This window comes from Phyllobates terribilis, unplaced genomic scaffold (genome assembly GCF_046119375.1).
Source record: "Phyllobates terribilis strain yellow unplaced genomic scaffold, ASM4611937v1 Scaffold_11__3_contigs__length_659146591, whole genome shotgun sequence".
NCBI classification, from domain to species: Eukaryota; Metazoa; Chordata; class Amphibia; order Anura; family Dendrobatidae; genus Phyllobates; species Phyllobates terribilis.
This window is the reverse complement of record NW_027362771.1, coordinates 333,131,669-333,154,544: the sequence shown is the minus strand read 5'-3', so window position 1 is coordinate 333,154,544 and position 22,876 is coordinate 333,131,669. Positions and strand designations below refer to the sequence as shown.

General features: G+C 40.7%; 1 protein-coding gene across 1 annotated transcript in view; it reads left to right on the top strand.

Moving 5' to 3' along the window:
• Positions 1-22,876, top strand: part of LACTB (lactamase beta) — a 60,573-nt gene that overhangs the window by 29,388 nt on the left and 8,309 nt on the right. Inside the window, exons 3-5 of the mRNA XM_073652709.1 lie at positions 3,919-4,109; positions 9,154-9,439; positions 12,014-12,179. Coding sequence (XP_073508810.1) covers positions 3,919-4,109; positions 9,154-9,439; positions 12,014-12,179 — 643 coding nt within the window. The remainder of the gene's footprint in view (positions 1-3,918; positions 4,110-9,153; positions 9,440-12,013; positions 12,180-22,876) is intronic.

Genomic DNA, 22,876 nt, shown 5'->3' with positions numbered 1-22,876 from the left:
AGGCACCTATCTAGATTCATAGTGAGCACTTGGAACCCCAGGTGCTTCACAAATTGATTCATAAAAATGAAAAAGTGTTTTTTTTTTCACTTTTTCATTTTTACGAATCAATTTGTGAAGCACCTGGGGGTTCCAAGTGCTCACTATGCATCTAGAAAGGTGCCTTGGGGGGTCTAGTTTCCAAAATGGGGTCACTTGTGGGGGAGCTCCAAAGTTTGGGCACAGAGGGGCTCTCCAAACGCAATGTGGTGTCCGCTAACAATTTGAGCCGATTTTCCATTCAATTTGTTAGCGGATACCATGTTGCATTTAGAGAGTCCCTGTGTGCCCAAACATTGGAGCTCCCCCACAAGTGACCCCATTTTGGAAACTAGACCCCCCAAGGCACCTATCTAGATTCATAGTGAGCACTTGGAACCCCAGGTGCTTCACAAATTGATTCATAAAAATGAAAAAGTGTTTTATTTTCACTTTTTCATTTTTACGAATCAATTTGTGAAGCACCTGGGGGTTCTAAGTGCTCACTATGCATCTAGATAGGTGCCTTGGGGGGTCTAGTTTCCAAAATGGGGTCACTTGTGGGGGAGCTCCAATGTTTGGGCACACAGGGGCTCTCCAAACGCAACATGGCGTCCGCTAACAATTTGAGCCGATTTTCCATTCAATTTGTTAGCGGACACCATGTCGCGTTTGGAGAGCCCGTGATGTGCCTAAACAGTGGAGCTCCCCCACAAGTGTCCCCATTTTGGAAACTATACCCCTCAAAGATTTTATTAAGGTGTATAGTGAACATTTTGAACCCAGAGGTACGGCACATTATTTGTTTACATTAGGTCATCATATTGAATAAGTTTTCATTATTCTTGAGCGCAAGTGCTCGCTACTTGAGTTTGCATCGGGTACTCAGGTATGCACCATGTACAGCGTGTGCTCGAGTGACATGCTCGAGTCCCTGCTCCGCATGTTTCACGGTTATTAGACACCCAAAAAAAAACATGCGGGGATCGCTCGTGCATGGCAGGCAATCCCCGTAAAGTTTTTTGGCCGCGAAGCATATGGGGCAGAGACTCGAGCATGTCACTCAAATACCCACGATACTAAATGCATACCAGAGCACCCGATGCAAACTCAAGTAGCGAGCACTTGCTCTCAACACTAGTCGCCATATCGTCATCTTTTTTTCTTACTTTTGAAAAAAATCCCAACCCCAGCCCTAACCCTAGCACAACCCTAGCCCCAGCACAACCCTAGCCCCAGCACAACCCTAGCCCCAAACCCAGCCCTAACCCTAGCCCAATCCTAACCCAAGAGTTTATTTTTGACGCCGTTCCTTGTGCGGTATAAGTGATTAGACGACTTTATTCTTCGGGTCGGTGTGATTACAGCAATGCCAGAATCATATGGGGTTTTTATGACTGACAGCTGTCACACACTAAAAGACGCATTTTTTGTAAAATCTAGTTTTTGCATCGCCATATTTTGAGAGCTATAATTTTTCCAGATTTTGGCAGACAGTCATGTGATGGCTCGTTTTTTGCAGGGTTGACTTGACGTTGTTATTGGTGCCATTTTCAGGCACGTGACATTTTTTGATCGCTTTCTATTCCGATTTTTGGGAGGCAGAATAAACAAAAACCAACAATTCAGGAATTATTATTTTTTTTTTTTTTTTTATTCTGTTCCGCGTGTGGTAAAATTGATGAGGCAGCTTTACTCTTCGGGTCAGTACGTTTACAGCGGTACCACATTTGTATCATTTTTCTATGTTTTGGCGCTTATACACAATAAAAACTATTTTATAGAAAAAAATATTTTTTAGTATCGCTTTATTCTGAGAGCTATAACTTTTTTATTTTTCGGCTGATGGAGCTATATGGTGACTTGTTTTTTGCGGGACGAGATGACGTTTTCAGCGGTATCATTTTTATTTATATGCGTCTTTTTGATCGCGTGTTATTCCACTTTTTGTTTGGCGGTATGGTGATAAAGCATTGTTTTTTGCTTGGTTTTTTTTTTTTTTTTTTTTACCGTGTTCACTGAAGGGGTTAACTAGTGGGACAGTTTTATAGGTCAGGTTGTTCCGGACGCGGCGATACCAAATATGTGTACTTTTATTGTTTTTTTTTTATTTTTTTTATAATAATATTTATTGATGGGTACATTATATTTTTATTTTTGGTGTATTATTTTTTTTATTTTTTTATAATATTTTTGCACATTTTTTTTTTTTTTTTTTTCCACTTTCACACAGTTTATACACTTTATTACTTTGTCCCACTCTGGGACTTTCACTTTTTTTTTTCTGATCGCCTGCATGGCACAGGAATGGAGCACCATCCCTATGCCATGAAGGCTGTCAGAAGTGCACAGTGTGAAGATTGCTTGGAGATGCACTGCGCATGTCCAAGCAATCTTCCTGCTCTCTGGTGACCCGGATGTTGTCATGACGACATCGGGTCATCATGGCAACACCCGGGAAGCCTTTGCAGACTGCGCTGGAAGCCGGAAGAGGAGGTGAGTATCGCCGATCACCTCCCCTTGCCCCCGCAATGCCGCGATCGACTTCGATCGACTTCGATCGCAGCATCGCGGGGGTTAATGTGCTGGGAGCGGTGCGTGACCGCTCCCTGCACATAGTACCGGGTGTCAGCTGTGACAATCAGCTGACACCCGGCGGCGATCGTGCCCGCACAGCCTGTGTGCGCGCGCGATCGCGATGACGTACTAATACGGGTCTGGCTCTTAAGTCCCAGGGCACAGACGCGTATTAGTACGTCAGATGTTATTAAGGTGTTAAACAGCAAGGTTCGGTGCTGGTCCTTGCTGTTACTGCAGGAGCTTAGCAGTGCTCCCGCACCATGACATACCAGTACATCCATTTGTGGGAACATCTTCCTGAATAAGGCCACGTTCAGTGTTTGGTCAGTATTTTACATCAGTATTTGTAAGCCAAAACCAGGAGTGGGTGATAAATACAGAAGTGGTGACGTGTTTCTATTATACTTTTTCTCTGATTGTTCCACTCCTGGTTTTGGCTTACAAATACAGATGTAAAGACTGACCAAATACTGAAAGTGTGAACGTGACCTAAGGCATACTATGATGTCTTATGTCGGGAAGGGATTAAACAAGGAATGACTGGCAAATGTCTGTTTGCTGCAGGTTTGTTTAAAGCCACAGCTGCTGTTATTGCTGTGAAAAGCTGTGGACAACCAGTTGAAGCTACCGTGTGTAATAAAAAATGGAGAATGGGCACCATGTGATGTTACATGGCGCCTAGCCAAATAAATTGGTGACCATATTTATAATACATAGACAAGCTCACTCCTCTGATGCGTGCCCTGAATCTGTACATTTTGACGTCAGAAGATTTTGCTGAATATAAAGATTAAATATGATAGCGGAGCTCCTAATGACATACTGATTTGCTTTATCAATGCAAATTTTAGGGAAAAGACCTCCATAGCTTGTAAAATAAAAAATATCTGCATATTTATTAATGTATTATTTTTTATTCTTTCTTTTATAACGCCAACTTATTCCACAGCACTTTACAGACATTTTTCATCACTTCTCATCACAATCTAAATTCCCTTTGGTATGTCTTTGGAGTGTGGGAGGAAACCCGTGCAAACACAGGGAGAACCTATGAACTATTTTGCATGTTGTCCTTGGTGGGATTTAAACCCAGGACCGTATGATTGCAAGGCTACAGTGCTAACCACTGAGCCCACCGTGCTGCCCACACTGCATAGATTATAACTGTGTAGGAAGATTAATAACTAGTTTGCAAGAATATAGTAAGGGTCTGTAGAGGAGTTAAGATCGCTCTAATATTTACAGGGATGGCATTCAAATGATGTGCTAAATCCATATAATAACTTAAGCAGTCTTGAATTGTGTGCTTCTTTTCTATAGGACTTGGCTTTGCTGATGTGGAGAACCGGATTCCATGTTCACCAGACAGTGTCATGCGTGTGGCCAGTATCAGCAAATCTTTTACTATGGCAGCACTGGCCAAACTATGGCAGGAGGGACGTCTAGATCTAGATGCACCAGTGCAGAAGTACGTACCGGAGTTTCCAGAAAAGGAGTTTGAAGGTGAAAAGGTGTGGACAGTGCCGATATGAGTGTTTCTTTAGAAAATTAGAAACAAAACAATGTGGTAGTAATAGTATCAGTGATAACTTCCCAGAAGGTTTGTGTTACTTTGCCAAAAATGTCGACATGTTTTTAATCTTTGCACACAAAGATGCTACTCTCCTCCCACAGTCCAATTATAATATTTGCTTAGATTAACATTAAATAAGTTGTCCACTACTTGGACAACCCCTTCTCATACCCTACGCTTGGCCCCGATAAAATTAAAAAGCTTATACTCACCTCCCATGCCGACGCCGTTCCAGCATTGTCAGCACTCGCGTTACCGGGGCTCTCGTGCGGTTGTATGGCACGTGGTGCTTGGCGCCCAATGGTCGCAGCCTTCACTGTTTTCGCCTTCTGATAAATCAAACGTCAAGAGGAAGTCAGGGCTGCTGCTGCTCTCCCACTTCTTCTGGATGTTCGATTTGTCCAAAGTCTGAGGCAGTGACGCCAGCGCTGATTGGGTGCCAGGCTCACATGTCATAACCTCCGCACAAGAGCCCCAGACACCTCTGGAACCAGGGCTGTGGAGTTGGAGTCAGTATGAAATGGACAGACTCCGACTTCCAAATATATAATAAATTGGTACATTAGTACAATGCAGGATGTGCTGTAAATGTTTTCACAAGAATTTAGGAAAGTTATGAAATGTCCTATAAATGTCTGTTCTGTTCCTGATCTAAGGATCTCGGCTTTTAGCTGAGATGAATCTGTGCTGCACTTTATGTACATGCTCAGTCGTGAGGCCGAGCTGTGGAGTTGGAGTCAGAAGTTAGGGAAATTAATGAGTCGGGAGTCGGTGGTTTGGCACACTGGCTGGAACGGCACGGGAGGTCAGTATAAGCTTTTTTTATTTTATCGGCTCCAAACATTTAGACCAAGAAGGCATTGTCTTAGTAGTGGAGAATCCCTTCAAAGTATTATGACCTCATCGGCAGGGCCAGTGACCCCACTCTCACTGATACCTGCCGGGAGGCTTTCAATTTTCCTATTCTGGCCCATGATTTAGAGAGAGGAAATTCTCCCTCGTTGTTGGAGAAGTTGAATTGTTTATAGCACTGGCTTCGTCAAGTTAATGAAGACCAGGTCATAAGTGGCCAGTTTTTGCTTTTATTTTATTTCTGCTGCGCTCTTGTATTCAGTTTTTTTGCCTTTACAAAATCCACAATATTGTTGCAAAAATGTGGTCCCTTGTTACCGAGTTCTAATTTTTATGGTCTTTATCGAGAGGGCGTGGCTCACATGATTTTCTGGTGCGTGTCTTTAAATTGCTGTGCATAATAACCCTGTGAGCCACACCCCCTTGATTAAGACCATAAAAATTAGCACTAACTAAAAAGGTCCACATATCTAGAGCCATATGATCATTTTTTTTTTTTTTTAAATAACGGAATACTCAGATGAGCATCAAGAAAATAACTGGTAATGTCTCACCTTGTGATAGGTCAAGTCAAATGCAGCAGAGAAGAAAGGAATTTCTAGCGATGAAATAAAATTAAAAAATGTGTCTTACTTTTTTAAATCCAGATTAAAACAGTCCTGTAGATTTGAACAAAAGCAACCACCATACACAGACCCAGTAGGATCGACGCGTTTCGACTTAGTCTTAATTATGATCTGATCGGTCCTCTTAAATATGGATCTATACCTTCTTTACAATATATATGTACAGTTGTGCTCAAAAGTTTACATATCCCGGCAGAATTTTTCCTTTCTTGGTCTTGTTTCAGAGAATATGAATGATAACAAAAAAAACTTTTTCTCCGCTCATGGTTATTGGTTGGGTGAAGCCATTTATTGTCAAACTACTGTGTTTTTTCTTTTTAAATCTTAATAACAACCAAAAACATCCAAATGACCATTATCAAAAGTTCACATACCCCAGTTTTTAATACCGTGTATTGCCCCCTCTAACATCAATGACCGCTTGAAGTCTTTTGTAGTAGTTGTGGATGAGGTTCTTTAATTTCTCAGATGGTAAAGCTGCCCATTCTTCTTGGCAAAAAAAGCCTCCAGTTCCTGTAAATTCCTGGGCTGTCTAGCATGAACTGCACGCTTGAGATCTCCCCAGAGTGGCTCAATGATATTGAGGTCAAGAGACTAAGATTGCCACTCCAGAACCTTCACTTTGTTCTGCTGTAGCCAATGACAGATCGACTTGGCCTAGTATGTCCCATGCGCAGCTTCCGGGCTGATGAGTGCAAATTTGCCTCCAGTATTTGCTGATAATGTGTTGCATTCATCTTTCCTTCAACTTCTACCAAGTTTCCTGTGCCTTTGTAGCTCACACATCCCCAAAACATCAGCGATCCACCTCCATGCTTTACTGTAGGAATGGTGTTCCTTTCATCATAGGCCTTGTTGACCTCTCTCCAAATATAACGTTTATGGTTGTGGTCAAAAAATAAAAGTTTTGTTTCATCACTCCAAATTACCTTGTTCCAGAAGTTTTGAAGCTTGTCTCTATGCTGTTTCGCATATTGTAGGCGAGATACTTTGTGGCATTTGCACAGTAATGGCTTTCTTCTGGTGACTCGACCATGCAGCCCATTTTTCTTCAAGTACCTCCTTATTGTGCATCTTGAAAGAGCCACACTGCTCGTTTTCAGAGAGTCCTGAATTTCAGCTGATGTTATTTGTGGGTTTTTCTTTGCATCCCAAACAATTTTCCTGGCAGTTGTGGCTGAAATTTTTGTTGGTCTACCTGACCGTGGTATGGTTTTTACAGAGCCCCTGATTTTCCATTTGTTAATCACAGTTTTAACGCTGCTGACTGGCATTATCAATTCCTTGGATATTTTTTTGTATCCCTTTCCTGTGTTACAGTTTAACTACCTTTTCCCGTAGATCCGTTGACAATTCTTTTGCTTTCCCCATGACTCACAATTTCAGTGGCTGCATGAAAGATGCAAGAGTCTGTCTGGATCCCAGAAACTCGCTCAGCTTTTATGTACACACACTGATTACAAGCAAACAGGTCACAAGTGAGGATGTTACCTTTAGTAGCCATTCAAACCCATTTGTGTCAAATTCTGAGCATGTTATCAGGTCAAAATCACCAGGGTATGTGAACTTTTGATGAGGGCCATTTGGATGTTTTTGGTTGTCATTAAAGGAGTTGTCCACTACTTATTATTCCCCCCACAATGTATCCCCCCCGGGGTCCATAAGTGTCTTTGTAATTACCTTCTGTTGCAGTTAATGCCTGTGAGTGGCGCTATCGGTGGCAATAAATGGCTTCACCCAACCAATAACCATTAGTGGAGAAAAATTTTTTTTGTTATCATTCATATTCCCTGAAACAAGGCCAAGAAAGAAAAAATATATATACTTTTGAGCACAACTGTATTTTACCTGGGCTGAAAGGACATTTTACTGTGGCGGCCGCTATCATGCTATAAATACAGTTCTCTTCACAAGGAAAAATGTCTGGGGTGCATGAACTGGGTGAATAACATCCACTTTGATCTATTCAGTATATACCTAAAATTGCATTCCTGCAGCAAGTTTATAATAATAATTATCCCTAAGTACCATTGTAATCCTGTCTTCCTATCTGACTTAAAGGGAATTTATCTGCAGGATTCCACCCCCCAAACTTTTTTATATGCATGTAGCTTTTTCAAATACAAGTCCAGCAGTGCATTTACATGACCAACCGTTACTGAGAAATCCATGCTTTAATTTTCAAATGAGACTTTAGATGTAAAGTCTCTGTCGCTCAAGCTGTATTCCCCTCCCAACACCGCCTTCTCAAGCTTACCTGATGGCTCCTTTGACTGAAGTCCTACTGCATAGAGGCTGACAATTAGGCAGGAGGACGTGGCGGGGAATAGAGCTGGAGTGATAGTGGCTTCAGATGGGCAATAGTTTTTCAGCCTAATTTCCATATCCATTCAAACACTGATTTCTCAGTAACTGAGGAAGGAACTGGTCATGTAAAAGCTGGATTTTAAAAGAGCATGTGCAGATAAATAGTTTGGGGTGTGAAATCATGCTGACAGATTCCCTATAAGGCAGGTAGCACGCTGGGCAGTCTAACCACTGTTCCTGTATGGTTTATTTATTAATTTCTAAGGCTATGTTCACATGTCCAGTAATCATCTATTAGAACGTATCTAGTAACAATCCGTTGACAAAAATATTGTGCACACACAACTTTTTTGTCATGCTAAAAAAAACTGATTTCAAATGGATCTGTTTTTTTAACATTGAATTGTATGGAAAACAGAGCTCCATTAATTTAGCCTTCTGTTTGTCTTTCATTTGAAAATGATCTGTTCTTTGTTTCCTGGATCAGTTTCAAATGGAAGAAAAAGGATGGCAATTTTACGGATACGGCTTTTAGCTGGTCAAATAACGGATGATTACTGGACACTGGATTGGTTTAAGGGGAAACGTGTAAATGTTTTGGAGTGGCCTAGTCAAAGCCCACACCTTAATCCAATTGAGAATCTGTGGTCAGACTTGAAGATTGTTGTTCACCAGATGAAACCATCTAACTTGAAGGAGCAAAAATCCCAGTGGCAAGATGTGGAAAGCTCCTAGAGACTTATCCAAAGTGACTGCAGCTGTAAGTGCTGCCAAACGAGGCTCTACAAAGCACTGACTTCAGGGAGGTGAATAGTTATGCACACTGATGTTTTCAGTTATTTTGTCCTATTTGTTGTTTCCTTCACAAAAAAAAGAAAATCAAATGTTCACAGTTGTAGGCATGTTCTTGACATGAACTGTTACAAACCCTCAAAAAAACTTGTGAAATTCCATCTTGTGAGGTAGAAAAACACAAAAAATTGCAAGGGGGTGAATACTTTTGCATGCCACTGTAGAAGGATTTTTTTTAAACAGAAGTTCTGCATGGTTAGTAGACTGCTAGATGGATTGCATACTAGTATAGTACATTATTCTAATATTTTAGGGCCACTTGATTGGTCACTTGTTTTTGTATTCAGTCATTGCAATACTTAACACTGTACAAGGTTTCTCAAACTGTGATTATTTCACTTCCAGGTAACAATAACAACCCGGTTGTTGGTGTCACACATAAGTGGAATTAGGCATTATGAAAAGGATATCCAGAAAATCAGGAAAAAAATTGGAAAGAAATCTTCAGAAATTCCTGTGGACGATACTGAATCAACGAGAATTGGTGAGCAGCGCAGATCGAAACCAGATACTGCAAAGTCTCAGAAAAGTGCAGCATTGGAACCGGAAGAGTTTTACATCAAGGACAAGTTCAACAGCGTGATTGAAGCTTTAGAACTGTTTAAGAATGATCCTTTGGTGTTTAAACCTGGTAGGTAACTGGACATTATGTAATACATGGGGCATTGATGTTTTGTTTGTGTAGAATTACATGTGTCTGCCATTGATTTTTACTGTAAAATAATGCATACATGAATATATCCTTGTTTTGAGGACATTGAACAGTGTAGCTGGATGTAAGAAAAGGTGGACAGTATTTCTCAGCCCAGACACAATTCTTTGTATTACTTCTCCACACTTAGGAGACCAGGCTGAAGCACTTTTATTAAAAAGGGTTTTTCCGGGTTTGTATGAAACGTGCCTGACAGCAGGCAACGTAATACCATGATAAAATAACCATAACCAGCCATTGACATAGGCTATATGGGTTATCACTGAGATCAGTGGTCACGTGTCGGACATATCGGCAACACCACTGAGCCTAATGATTCAGTGATCATGTGAATGATGTACGGCACGTTACTCACTACAGGTGTGGTGGGAGCACCAGAGCGGATATACTGGAGCAGTGGGTATTTAAAAGCTGGGTATGGGTATTATCATATTGACTCCCGTCAGAAAAAAAAGTTATAGAATCCACAACCTTAATATATTTTTTTCAATATTTTCTCAAAACAGGCAGATCTTTACCAGGTCATCTCATAGGCTATAGGCAGCGTACTTGCAAAGTAGATTCACGTGTGCACATACTGTAGGTCGCAGTAACTCCTCTATAGGCATCATTGACACCTATAAATGCACGTTTACTCTTTAAAATCAGTTTATTGCATATATCTGTGCATGAGACTGAATGCAGAGCAGAAGATCACAGCGGAGCCTTGGAGCACTGCAAGAACTTCCTGGCCCCCAAAGGAGACTTGTACTAACAAGCAGATGCACTCACAGTAAGTAGATCTGCCGCACTGAATGTTGGAATTCCTTGGATTTATATGCAGTGGTGACATCACAACTGCAGCCAATACAGAGAGCAGAGCAGTGGTAGAGAGCTGGAGCTGGGGAAGGTGAGCACCATATAATTTTTATTATTTTTGCATAGTGGTGGCTAATACAGGGAGAATCCTGAAAGTGGAAAGCCCTTTTAAAGAGTTACTCAATTTTTTTCGCTTCATTTTAATGCTGAATGTGTAATTTTCAAATATATTGTAATAGTGTTTATTTTATTTTGCTGCCAGAATACAGATGCTGAGCTGTACTGTAACAGCTGCTTAGATCTGTACACCATGTCTGGTGTATGAATCTACCAAATATGAGTGGGGGAAGAGAATAGTGTGTGTGCTCAGCCTCTCTGGTGAGAGAAGTGCAGGAGTGGAGTCTGCACAACACTCACTGCTAATATAAGGATACAGGCACCACAGAGCACTGTGCAGAAGGGCCCCGGTTATGGGATAAAGGCTGTGCCTTCTCAGTGTGCTCTGCCTTTGTAGTGGTGACAGTGAGAGCAGGAGCGGTGTCTGCACAGCGCTCTCACCATCAGTATAATGATGCAACAGTGAAAGCGCTGTACAGACTCTGCTCCTGTTCTCACTGTTACTGCTACCAGAGGCAGAGCACACTATGGGATCTCTCATACTCCATCGCTCCACAACCCACCCCTGTTACTGGGGAAGTACCAGCATAGTGCGCTGGTATCATTATAATTCTAGTGAGTGTTAGGCCCGTTTCACACGTCCGTATATTTCCGGTACCGGAAAAACCAGTACCGGAGATATCCATGCCCGTGTGTGTCACACGTGTGGCAACCATGTGCCGCATCAGGATCACACGGACAGCACTTGGGAATAAATAGTATAGTTAGTGCTGTTCCCAAGCTCCGGGTGCTGAACACTGCCCTCATCATGGTTCCCTGCCGGCGCTGCGATCATCACCAGCAGGAACAATGATGAGGGTAGTAGTGTCTGCTCCCGCAGTGTCCCTGTGTAAAAATAAGAATAAAATCCATATACTCACCTGTCCAGAGATGTCCCCCGCTGTAATCCTCTGTCGCCGAGGAGTCGGGGATAGTGAGATGCTCCAGCGAGCGGCTCCTGAGCTGCGCTTAGTGAGTGACAGAACACCAGTCCTGGGCTCAGCTCCAGGGCCCGCTCAAAATCTAATCAGAGTTTGAGCCAACAGTCAATTTACTGTGATCCGATTCTCTCATCATATCACTGGTGAGGAGAAGACAGAGAAAGTAAATTCTCCATCTTCTTCATTGTCTGTCTGAGTCCACAGATGTCGGACTACATTTGGGTGACATTCGAGTGCAGTCTGATGTTTTACATGTACCCATAGACTTGTGTGAGTGTGCATGATCCGAACTCCGGAGCCACTCACAGCATACTGCAAAAATTTTTTTTTTTATTATTTATTTACAGTATTTCCATAGACCGAATTGGTCTGTAGAAAAAATCTCAGATCTGCACTGCCCCAGATAACACATTGGATAGCACTCAGCCGTGTTTTACACTCATGTGAGCGAGGCCTTAATCCACTTTAAACCGCAGATTTATTTATTGTTGGTTGTTTTACATTGGGATTTTTCTATTAAAATCACTTGGAGTCTGTATATAAATGTTGTTGTAATACTGATTTACAATGTAAAGCCTTTACTTTTTTTTCCCTCTAGGGTCACAGTTTCTATATTCTACCCATGCATGGACATTATTAAGCGCTGTAGTAGAGCGTGCCTCGGGACGCAAGTTTCTGGACTATATGCAGCAGATGTTCAGAGATCTGGCCATGATAAACACACTTCCAGAGGAACATGAACCGATTATATACAATAGAGCAAGGTATGTGCAGCTGAAATAGATGCATCCTAGTGTCTACACCAGAGGGTTTTACAGACCTCAAATCATGTATTTTCCTAATTACTGAATGTCCAGTATTTCTTCTACATTATTTCCAGACATGACAAATGCTTATTACCATACACATTGGTTTCTAAAGGTTTTTTATATGTTACGTACAAAATAGCATAAGATTATTAGTGTGACAGATCGCTGCCATTTTATCTTATGAACATCATTTATTATATATATATATGTACTATGATCTCTATTCATATCCCCACAGTTTTCAGTAGTTGATAGTTCTTCACTTTAACCAACGTAAACTTTCATTAAAGTTTGTTTTCAATGTTGTGGTAATACTTTCCACTGATAAAAATATGGAGCTGTGTAAGACATTTGGGAGAAGTCTTGCTGCAGTCTTTATAAAAATGCAGAGCCACATAGCTAAGCCAAACAGTGCACTTGAAGAATGATTACTGGTCTGTCTGAGGAACGAGAGCCATATTGTTTTAATTATTGCCAGACTGCTATTCATAGATCCTCTGGTGTATTATATGGTCTGCGCGCTGACCTTTTTATAAAGGAACACTTCTACTTTAGGTATGCTGTGCACATTTCAAGATTCAGCTTTGTGGCCGGAAGTCTCGCTGCACACACTAGGACGTTTTAAGTTTTTGTAATAAGAGATTTGCGTTTCTAGATCCGATTCTATGCCTCACTATCCCCTCACAAATTCAGATTTCTGTTGACTCAGCTGTTGGAAGCAGAGGCGGGCTGGAAATAACTCAAGCCTAAAGTTCTCCATTTCTGATATGGTGGAAATAAAAGTAATGGAGAAATTATTCATTTTCCTGTACTGGAAAACCTGCAGTGTACACCTTTTAGAGTATGTACAAACACTTTTTTCAGGTAGATTTGGAGTGGTTCTGCTTAAAAATTGCCAAAAAAAACAAAAAACCTGCTAACAATATTCTCAAAAAAAATAAACAGTCATGTCTTTGTAAAAATGACTTGCTGTTCATATGTTCAGGATTCTGAGTGTCTTTTAACCACTTCAGGCTTTCAAATTTTCCGAGCTCTTAAAAGAAGTGACCTGACCATTCTTCAGGCATTTTCCACTCTGAAGACACTCCATTATTACAATGCAAGTCAATGGAAAGGCTCAAAACACTCATTTTTGATTGCAGTAAAAAAATAAAAAAAATACCCAGAAAGCGCCTGAAAAACTCTCAAAGAATTGTCGAAAACGTCAGAAAAATGCCAAGGAAACGACAAATAGAGGCTTCAGCTTTCCAAAACACCTGAGAAAAGGAAAGTTTCCTGAAGCATCTTCTGCTTGAAAAAGGAACGTTTTTGGCCACCCGAAAAAGACGACGACATGTTCACATACCCATAGATTGCTTTCTATCTTTCTCTACTCCCCAATAAATATGAATGCTTGGCTCAGCTGAGAGTTTGTGCATGCTACGGGGAGAGAAGAGAACAAGGATCTGGTACCCAATCCTGCTCTTCCCCAATAACATTTGTTGGGGGAGAGCTGGGAAGTCACCTTTATACATTAGTTGGTCAGCCAATCATATAAATCTTCTAGCACACGGGTTACACTTCGTATGTTTACTTCGTCACATGTCAATGCTTAAAAATTACTTTGAAATGTAAGATTTTAATCAGTATCTCACTGAACACAAGAATAATTTCCAAAATTTTGACAAGACTGAGTTTAGTTTCATAGAACGTTTTTTAACCCATAACTTTAGTGCCAGGTTAATATAATTTTCATTACAAAATATTCAGTTATACTCAAGTTAGTTGATGTAAAAATGAATACACCTCACATCAAAAACAACTCTAGTATTGTGTATGTCCTCCATGATTTTTAAGGACCGCACCAAGTCTTCTAGGCATGGAATGAAAAAGTTGGCGCCGTATTACAACATCTATCTTTTTCCATTCTTGAACGACCTCCTTTAGAGCCTGGATGATGGATGGAGAGTGATGCTCAACTTTCTCTTCATAATTCTTCATAGGTGTTGGGTTCAGATCAGGAGACATACTTGGTCACTGAATCACTTTCTCCCTGTTATTCTTCAGAAATGCAATAGTGGCCTCAGATGTGTGTTTTGGATGATTCTCATGGTGGAAAAGCGCACATCTACTAAGGTCACGGAGTGATGGTAGCATCTCCTCTTTCAATATAGAGCAGTACATCTGTGAATTCATGATACCACCAATCAAATGTAGCTCCCCGACACCAGCAGCACTCATGCAGCCCCACATAAGGAAACTGACCCCACAATGTTTCATTATGGGCACCATCCATTTTTCTTTGCACTCCTCACCTTTGCGACGCCATATAGTTTTGAAACCATCTGTTCCAAAAACATTTCTTTGCCTCATCACTCCAGAGTATAGGGCCCCAGTAGTCTTCATATTTTTCAGCATGGGCACTAGGAAATTGTAGGTGTGATTTTTAGTGCATGGGCTTTAGGAGAGGCTTCCTTCATGGACAACACCCGTGTATGCCACTCCTCTGCACTGTACGCCATATTGTGTCACAATAAACACTCACCCCAGTTTTTATTAAACAAAATTACTATATATACAGTTTTTCCTCTTTTCTTTTTTTTCACACAGAAAGAGAAAACCATAACATAAGATATTGACATAGTTACAGGTTGTCTTGAACTAATCATTGTATTTGTATATACAGATGTCAATTAATCAAAAACGACAAAGCAACAGGAATTGTTATTAACCCTTAAGGACTGAGCCACTTTGTAGGCGAATGATCGAGCCTCATTTTTAAAATCTGACCAGCGTCACTGAGTGAATAACTCTGGAACTCTTCAACATATCCCAGTGATTCTGAGATTCTTTTTTCATGACTCGTTGTTCTTCATGTTACTGGTAAATTTTGGTCTATGATTTGTGTTTATTTTTGAAAATATCAAAGATTTGACAAAAATAATTCCGCAGCAAAAGCGCTTGAAAAACGCATAGTGGGCACATAGCCTAAAACAGGCTGTCATCAGGGAGCGGCACTGCGGTCACTTACCACAGCTTCTGTTTCTGTCCCTCCCTGTATATGGCTTCGGGGAAGGAACAATTACAGAGCAAAAGAAACAGGACTATTACATTTTATATTTAATTCAAAAGGGAGGCTGTGTTAATGAAAAATATACAAAGATTTTACAAAGGGGGACAATACAGTACAGAATATACAGTTACACAAAATAAAATGCGATTAAAGAAGAACTTGCTAAACAGATCGCAGAGACGATTCAGTGTAGCTGGAGGGGAGGCACTCCACTTCTGGCCGTTATCGAACGGGACCCCTGCTATAAAATATATACTCCCGGCATGAGTATGGATCTATCTTCAGCTGAATCTTTTATGCCAAAGGGTAGACCTGCCCACACACTCCCCTGTGATGACTTCACGTGGGTTGGTCTCCGCCCTTCCAGGTTTTATTAAAATCTAACTTCTGCGATAACTTCTCGCTGGTTGATCGCAGAAGTTCACAAGTGATGCCATATTTTTTATAACGAATTTACCTTTCTTTAGAGACTAGACATGACATAACTGCCGTTGGTTATCTCTGCCCTCTGGTGTTACAGCTCCCCCTTAGGGCTCTCAGATGAGGAAAAATATGCGTATTGTTCCATAGCTAACCCCGCCGCTAAAAATGTGTGTCCCATCACAATCAGAGTTATAGAAACTCCGATATTCCATATTTAATTTCGGTGCGGGGTGAGACTGCAGATTGAACATATGTACAAATGGGGATGCCCTGGGGGTGAGAGAGAATTCCTTTGAAGCTAGGATCTGTATCCTCTTTACCTAGGTGTTTATCACCCCTGTCTCTCCATTTGATATGGCAATTAGCCTGGACACTTGGTGGCTCATGCTATTTGCATAGAAGCCACTTCTCTACAGCGTAAGCTCTTGCTCCCTTGACCAATAGTATAGTGTAGGGGGAAGAGTGGTTTTGGGGGGGGGAGAGGGGAATTCTTAATATTTTCTATGACAAAAAGGCATAGTTTTTTTTGCCACATTCTTATTTTTTTACGATGTTCATTGTAGGGGTTACATAGTGTGATAGTTGTATAGATTGGATTGTTCTGGATGTGGCGATGCCAAATATCTGCACTTTTAGTTATTTTGTTCATACATAAATATGCTTATTTATTGGGGTCATTCCATGTCAAGTGAACCAATAAATTTTTCCTCCAATATTTTTAATTCATTTGAGATTTTGTTCTCTGGTAACAGTGTGTTAGAGAATGCAAAATGTGAAGAAAAACATAAGTTTATGATTGAGAGAGATAAGCTGACAGTTACTCAGATTGGTGAGTCCAGCCTTGGTGATTACAAACTGTGTGTCTGAAATAATGTGTCCAGAAAAGAGTTAAAACTGTTACCTGGTGGACTTTTGACATTGTTTCCAAAAGTGCAGAAGACTTTGTAGAATGTTTTTGTGACCAGCTGATAGTCCCTTAAAGGGTTCGTCCAAAACCCAAAAGTAAATTTCAATTAATAAAAGTTTAAAACTAATAACTTTTGTAATTCAAGTCAGGGTAAAATTCCCTACCATTCACTCTGTACTGCAACTTAGGGTTCTGTTTATATTACCCACTTACTATGACAATTCGTTTGAGAATCCCACTGCATGATGGAATAACTCAAACGAATCGTCATCTGCTGGCTGAAACTGCTGTCACTCCCCTTTCCGCCCTGGAACAAAGCATCATAAAAGGGGAGGGGGCTGGGACATCCCGACACTCCCCTTGCTTTGCCACCCTGAAACAAAGCGCCATCACTGACGCTCGTTTCAGGGGCTGGTCTCTGCACTGTCTCCCCCAGTGCCATGTCCGATGAGCGCAGCGTCCGGTCTTTTGTCTGCTTAACTGAATAGTAATAAGCCGGCTCTGCCTACAGTCATAAATAAAATATAAAAGTATAGTTATGATATCTGAGTGCTTTCTTCATGATTCAATAGCTGTTCATGTGTTCCAAAATAAATTGATTTCAGTGATAAAAACTGTCATCCTACCAAGTTTGAGCAAGGTCTACTACTTCTCGATTGGCTCTTCTGCACAGTAGAAAAACTTTGTAAATGTTGGTTTAGGAGGCACCCTGAAACGTCTTGCAGCTTGAGCTAGCCTCCAGAGGCCATATTCAGACCAAATGTTAATACCCATGCAACTTTTCAACTGGAGTGCGAAAAATATTGCTAACATCCAATTCATGTTCCACACAAACCAGGACTACGAAGAAGAGGAGTGTTTGTTAAAACATCGGTTAAAGGAAGCAGAACCCATCACAGGGACTCGGCAATACCAACCTTTCATTCCATGTAGTGAAACAAATAAAAACTAGGATTTTTCATTCAGTAATGACAGTAAAGTCCATGAAGTGATTGAAGGTGGCACAAGATTGGCAATGAATGACATAACTGGTTATGTGACCTGTGAATATGATCGGTACCAGCAGTTTTCATGCCTGAAAAAGAATCCTCGAGATGACCAGAGCCATTGGAGGAGTATACATCTATATTTTTCCCCAAAAGACACAGTATATATTTTCTGGGCTCCGGTTCCAGTCTCGCCTCAAATACTGTCTACAAGATCCAATACTCCCCCCTCCAAAAGGCTGTTATCAAAACGCAGTCCCACATCATGTGCATTAGGTGACCATTTTTGCTACCACACCTAGGGCATTTTGAGTTTGGGTGAGCTCCTATTTTGAAAAGGAAACTTTTGGGTTTGTGTACACCCTGTGGACAAGATATATTTGTGATAGTCTTTGGGATTCACAAGGAGATAACCTTGGGATTAGTTCAAGGATCTCTCTCTTGTTCAAAGAATTAGCTCCCAACTCCGCTTCCCATTTACATTTAACCTCCATTGTATTTGTCTCAGACTGAATCAACAATAGTTGTTTATAGATAGTGAAATTAGCCCTCTCCTAGAGTTTAAGGAGGTGATGGCAACAATGAGTGAGTGTTCACAAATTATTATAGGTGATCTTTTATTTTGAGAGTTAAAGCTGTGTCTTAATTGCAAGTATTGATAGAAAAGTTTGTGGGATAGAGCAAACTCCAATTGAAATTGTTCAAAGCTTTTAAAGATACCACTTTGGCCTTTTACTTCTTTAGCTAACTGCAGTAAACTTTCTTTCTTCAACCCTTCTCATCAGAAGACGCTCCTGTTTAGGTGTTGACTTCTGTGGCTGGCCTAGACGTCACTATGAGATGGTTGCAGTTCTATTTTTGTTTTGTTTTTTTTTAATCACTTTTGCTACAGTGTTCTGACTAATAAAGAAAACTGTGCTGATCTTCTTTCACCTTTCTTATGTAAAGAAATAAATTTCTTTCTCAGATCTTGTGACCTTTCTCTTCCATGCGGTACCATTGCTGAAAGCATTAAATGGAAGGGGTTTTCTTTAAGTAACACCCTTTTTATAGTCCGCTGTCTGCTGGACATCTGTTTAATCAATAACACTTTCCTGTGGTTGAATGCTTGTTAATCAGAATTTTGTAGTCTAAACTTTAGCTTTGCTCCTAAGACTTTCATTGGGGTGTACTCATTTTTGCAACTTGGTCTGGAATTACTTTATTAGGAAAATTACTCTTTTTGTGTGTGCAAAATAACAAATCTTGTTTGCAATCACTGGCCCACATTTGTGAGAGTGTCTTGTAGTATGGTATCCCATGGAAAGTGTTGGAAAGTGTTGATTCTGAAGGAAACTAAAGGTTTTCTGTCAGATCTGTTGGGGGGTATTCATTTATGCTGAGCAAAGTGTTCACTGAATTTACTATTTCTGGTAAAGCTCACTACTGTTAGAGTAAAGCCTCATTCAGACATGAGTGTAACATTGTCCGTTTATGGACTGTGATGCACAGACTGGCAGCAGGTCTTCTGACCTGAACGTGACAGCTTCATATATTCTTAGGAGGCTTTCAAGTTCAGGAGCCCTGCTGCCAGTCTGTGCATTACTGATTGTGTTATATTGACATCTGAATGAGACATTAAGAAGTGTTTTCTTGGTGAAAAATCCACTATATATAACAGTATTGCCAATGTAATTGAAATTTCTCAAAATCTTATCAACAAGCTGCATAGAAAATCTGCAAACTAAATTGATCATCACTGCAGATTTCATATATGCAACATAAGGATTAATGTTGCGGATGATGCAATATTCTCCCTTTGCAATCTAAAGGAGAAATTCCCCGGCAGATACCATCCATTGAAGAATATTTTTTCAGAATTTTATCTAGTTTTCATGTTTAGACTTATTTAAGTGATCCCCTCTCACTTATCAGTTTGTTGCTGCATATACAGCCAGGTTGGTAATGGTAGCTGGGCTATGAGTGCAGCAACACAGCTTGATTTCATACCTAGAACGCTGTATCTTAAATGAGTTGCTCCACAATCACAACATAAAACCTTTCTGCACCCACAATAAGTATTTAAACAATGAAGGTCCCTCCACTGTTATCCCCATTTAACACAATAACAGGGTCCTGTGTCTAGTCTCAGTCTTTACGTCCCTTCTCATGAGGAGTTCTTCCCTCCTCCATCAGCGATCAAACACTTCTGTATCTCTTGGATAGGTGGTAAGTTCTTATGGGACAGCCATTTTAAGCTTGAATTGTACTATGTTTTTAGCTTTTTCTTTAAAAGGGTTATTCAATGACAATAATGCCCTTTATAAATATCTGTTTTAACCCCTTGCTTCTTTTTTTTTTTGGGGGGGGGGGTTTGAGAGGATGACCCTGCAGTCACTTCGCGGTAGCTTCTATAAGTCAAACTTAGGCTATGTGCCCACGATGCAGAATTGAAGCAGAAAATTTCCGCAGCGTTTCTGCATGTTCTTGGCAGTAAAAACGTTTGCGGATTTTACACGCGTTTTTGCAGCATGGGCACAGAATATGCAGATTTTCATTGGGGATCATGGGGCACGGATTACCAAGCGTTTTGTAAGCGTTTACGCTGCGGAAATTCCGCAGCAAAAAACGCTTGAAAAACGCATAGTGGGCACATAGCCTAAAACAGGCTGTCATCAGGGAGCGGCACTGCGGTCACTTACCACAGCTTCTGTTTCTGTCCCTGCCATCCCCGATGACCTATATTTCTCCCACATCATTATCAGTGGCCACTGCCACAGTCCCTTCTTCTGACACCACTGCCTCTTTCCCTTGAACGAATCGGCATCAGGTGGCGGTGATAGAAGCAGGGTGAGTGACTGTAGAGCAATCCTTCTTTGATGTTCTATTGGAGACTACCCTCAAATGGAAAAAAAAGCAGATATAAATAGCAGGATAGGGAGAATTGTAGAAAAATGTATAAAGCTAGTTACAAAAGTGGTCAGGGATTAAAGATAGATATTTATAATGCCATTATAAGTATCGGACCACGCCTATAAGTGACTTGTAGTGTACAATATGTTCCACATTTGTATTGGTTAATCATTTGCCATTGCTTTATCATTAGTTTTTTTGCCGCTCTGAAATGTCATTTCTGTAAAGCAACTCACGCCCCAGGCAAAGATGTATGTGGAATTCTTCAGCATGAAGGAATGCTAGGAGCAGTGGTCAAGAAACCACAAAAACATGCCACAATGATGAATTTTCTCCAAATGTGCACAATAATTGTGTGTCCTGGAGTGACCCTCCCAACAAAGAATACTCCTACTGTAGTCCTACTACATGATGGAGAATCATACACTGGGCATATGTATCAAAAACGGTTACCCTTCCAAATCCAAATGCATGTTACCTTTAAGCGACTACCTCCAAAATTTAACCAGTCGCCACGTGCTACCACTACATTTTTCCTTGGCACAATTTTCCTAATATCTCTTTATTGACAAATAGCTGAAAAACAGGAACTCACATAAATGTTAATGTTGATAAACCTTTTGCAGGTTGTGAACTGTTTTTACATTCCTAGTGCTATTAATGAACACAAGCATCTGCAGCTACCAACAGCTGGGATTCCTCATGTTGAGGGCCAAAAAACTCCAAAAAAGCACATGTGTACTGAGCCACTCTCGTTCTTTCTGCTTTGTCGGCCACGAAATACTTTGTTTTTTCATTTTCACAGTTTCACTTCTACAATATGTAAATCTGTGATGTTATCGCCTTCTGCTGGTGGTACTGTGCATTTACACTTTTGCCTCCAGCCCAGCTTGTATTTTGGAGACAATAAATGTCCACTCTGTCTGATTATAATCTACTTATTGTAAAGTCAGTGAGATGTATAGTTACAGTCCTGCTCATTGTTATTGACACCCATGAAGTTTAAGTACATAATGTGGAATATCTCCTGAAAAAATGAATCAAGTGAAAGTTTTTTTTGTATAGAGCACTCGTGTTAAATACAAAAGATCAATTGATAAAGAATAATTTAAAACAAAAAACAATGGGAGGGAAAAATAGAAAAACCTAAAGCTTGCTGTGTCACTGGTATTGGCACCCTTTACCTTAATTTAGTATGGAAACTCCTGTGGTAAATCACAAAAGAGATTCTCTTGTGGTTGTCTGTGCCCATGTGATATGAATTAGCCAATGAATGATTACTTTAGGGTTTTAAAAAGCCACATGGTAGGCCCTGTTTCTTTGTCACAATGGTGAAGACACAGGAGCTGTCTCAGGACATCAGAACTGCTATTAGCAAACACAAGACTTCCAAATGATCTAAGGCCATATCCAAAGACCTTGGTATCCCAGTTTCAACAGTACGCAATGTTATTAAGAAGTTTGCCAAGCATGGAACTGTCAAGAACCTCCCTGGATGTGGGGGAAAGAGGAAAATTGACAAGAGATGTCTTTGAAGGTTGGTGCAAATGGTGGAAAAAACACCACGGCAAACATCCAAAGACCTGAAGTTGAAACCATGACCCCAGACTGTTCCAGGTTGGCCAAGTACGATACGCCGCACACTAAACCAAGCAGAGATTTATGGGCGAAGGCCAAGGAAGAAACCATTGCTGAAGAAAAGACATAAAAAGGAACGACTGATCTTTGCCAAAGAGTACCTTGACAAACAACAATCCTTCTGGGAAAATGTTCCATGGACAGATTAAACAAAAATTGGGCTTTTTGGCAATGCAAAGGAACAGTTTGTCTACAGACGGTGCAATGAAGCTTATAAGGAAAAGAACACCTTCCCAACAGATAAGCATGGTGAAAGATCCATAATGCTGTGGGGTTGCTTTGCGGTGTCTGGTACTGGAGGCCTTGAAATCAGAGAATTATCAAGAGATTTTAGAGCGAAATATCCTACCCAGTGTAAGAAAACTTTGTTTGAGTCGAAGATCATGGGTCCTCAAGCAAGACCATGACCCAAAGCACACATCCAAAAGTACACAGGAATGGTTGAAAAAGGAAAAATGGACTGTTTTAAAATGGCCAGCAATGAGTCTTGACCTCAATCTCATTGAAAATCTTTCGGGTGAGCTGAAATCTGCCATTGGGAAAAAGAACCCTGCAAACACTCAAGAGCTTGAACAAACTGCAAAGGAAGAGTGGGAGAAAATTCCAGCTGAGAAGTGCAAGAAGCTTATAGATGGCTACAAGAAATGTTTGGAGGCTGTCATCAATGTCAAAGGGTGTTCAACCAAGTATTAATTAGGGGTTCCTTTATTGCTGCACATGCTGTTAATTCTGTTTATTTGATACTGCAACATGG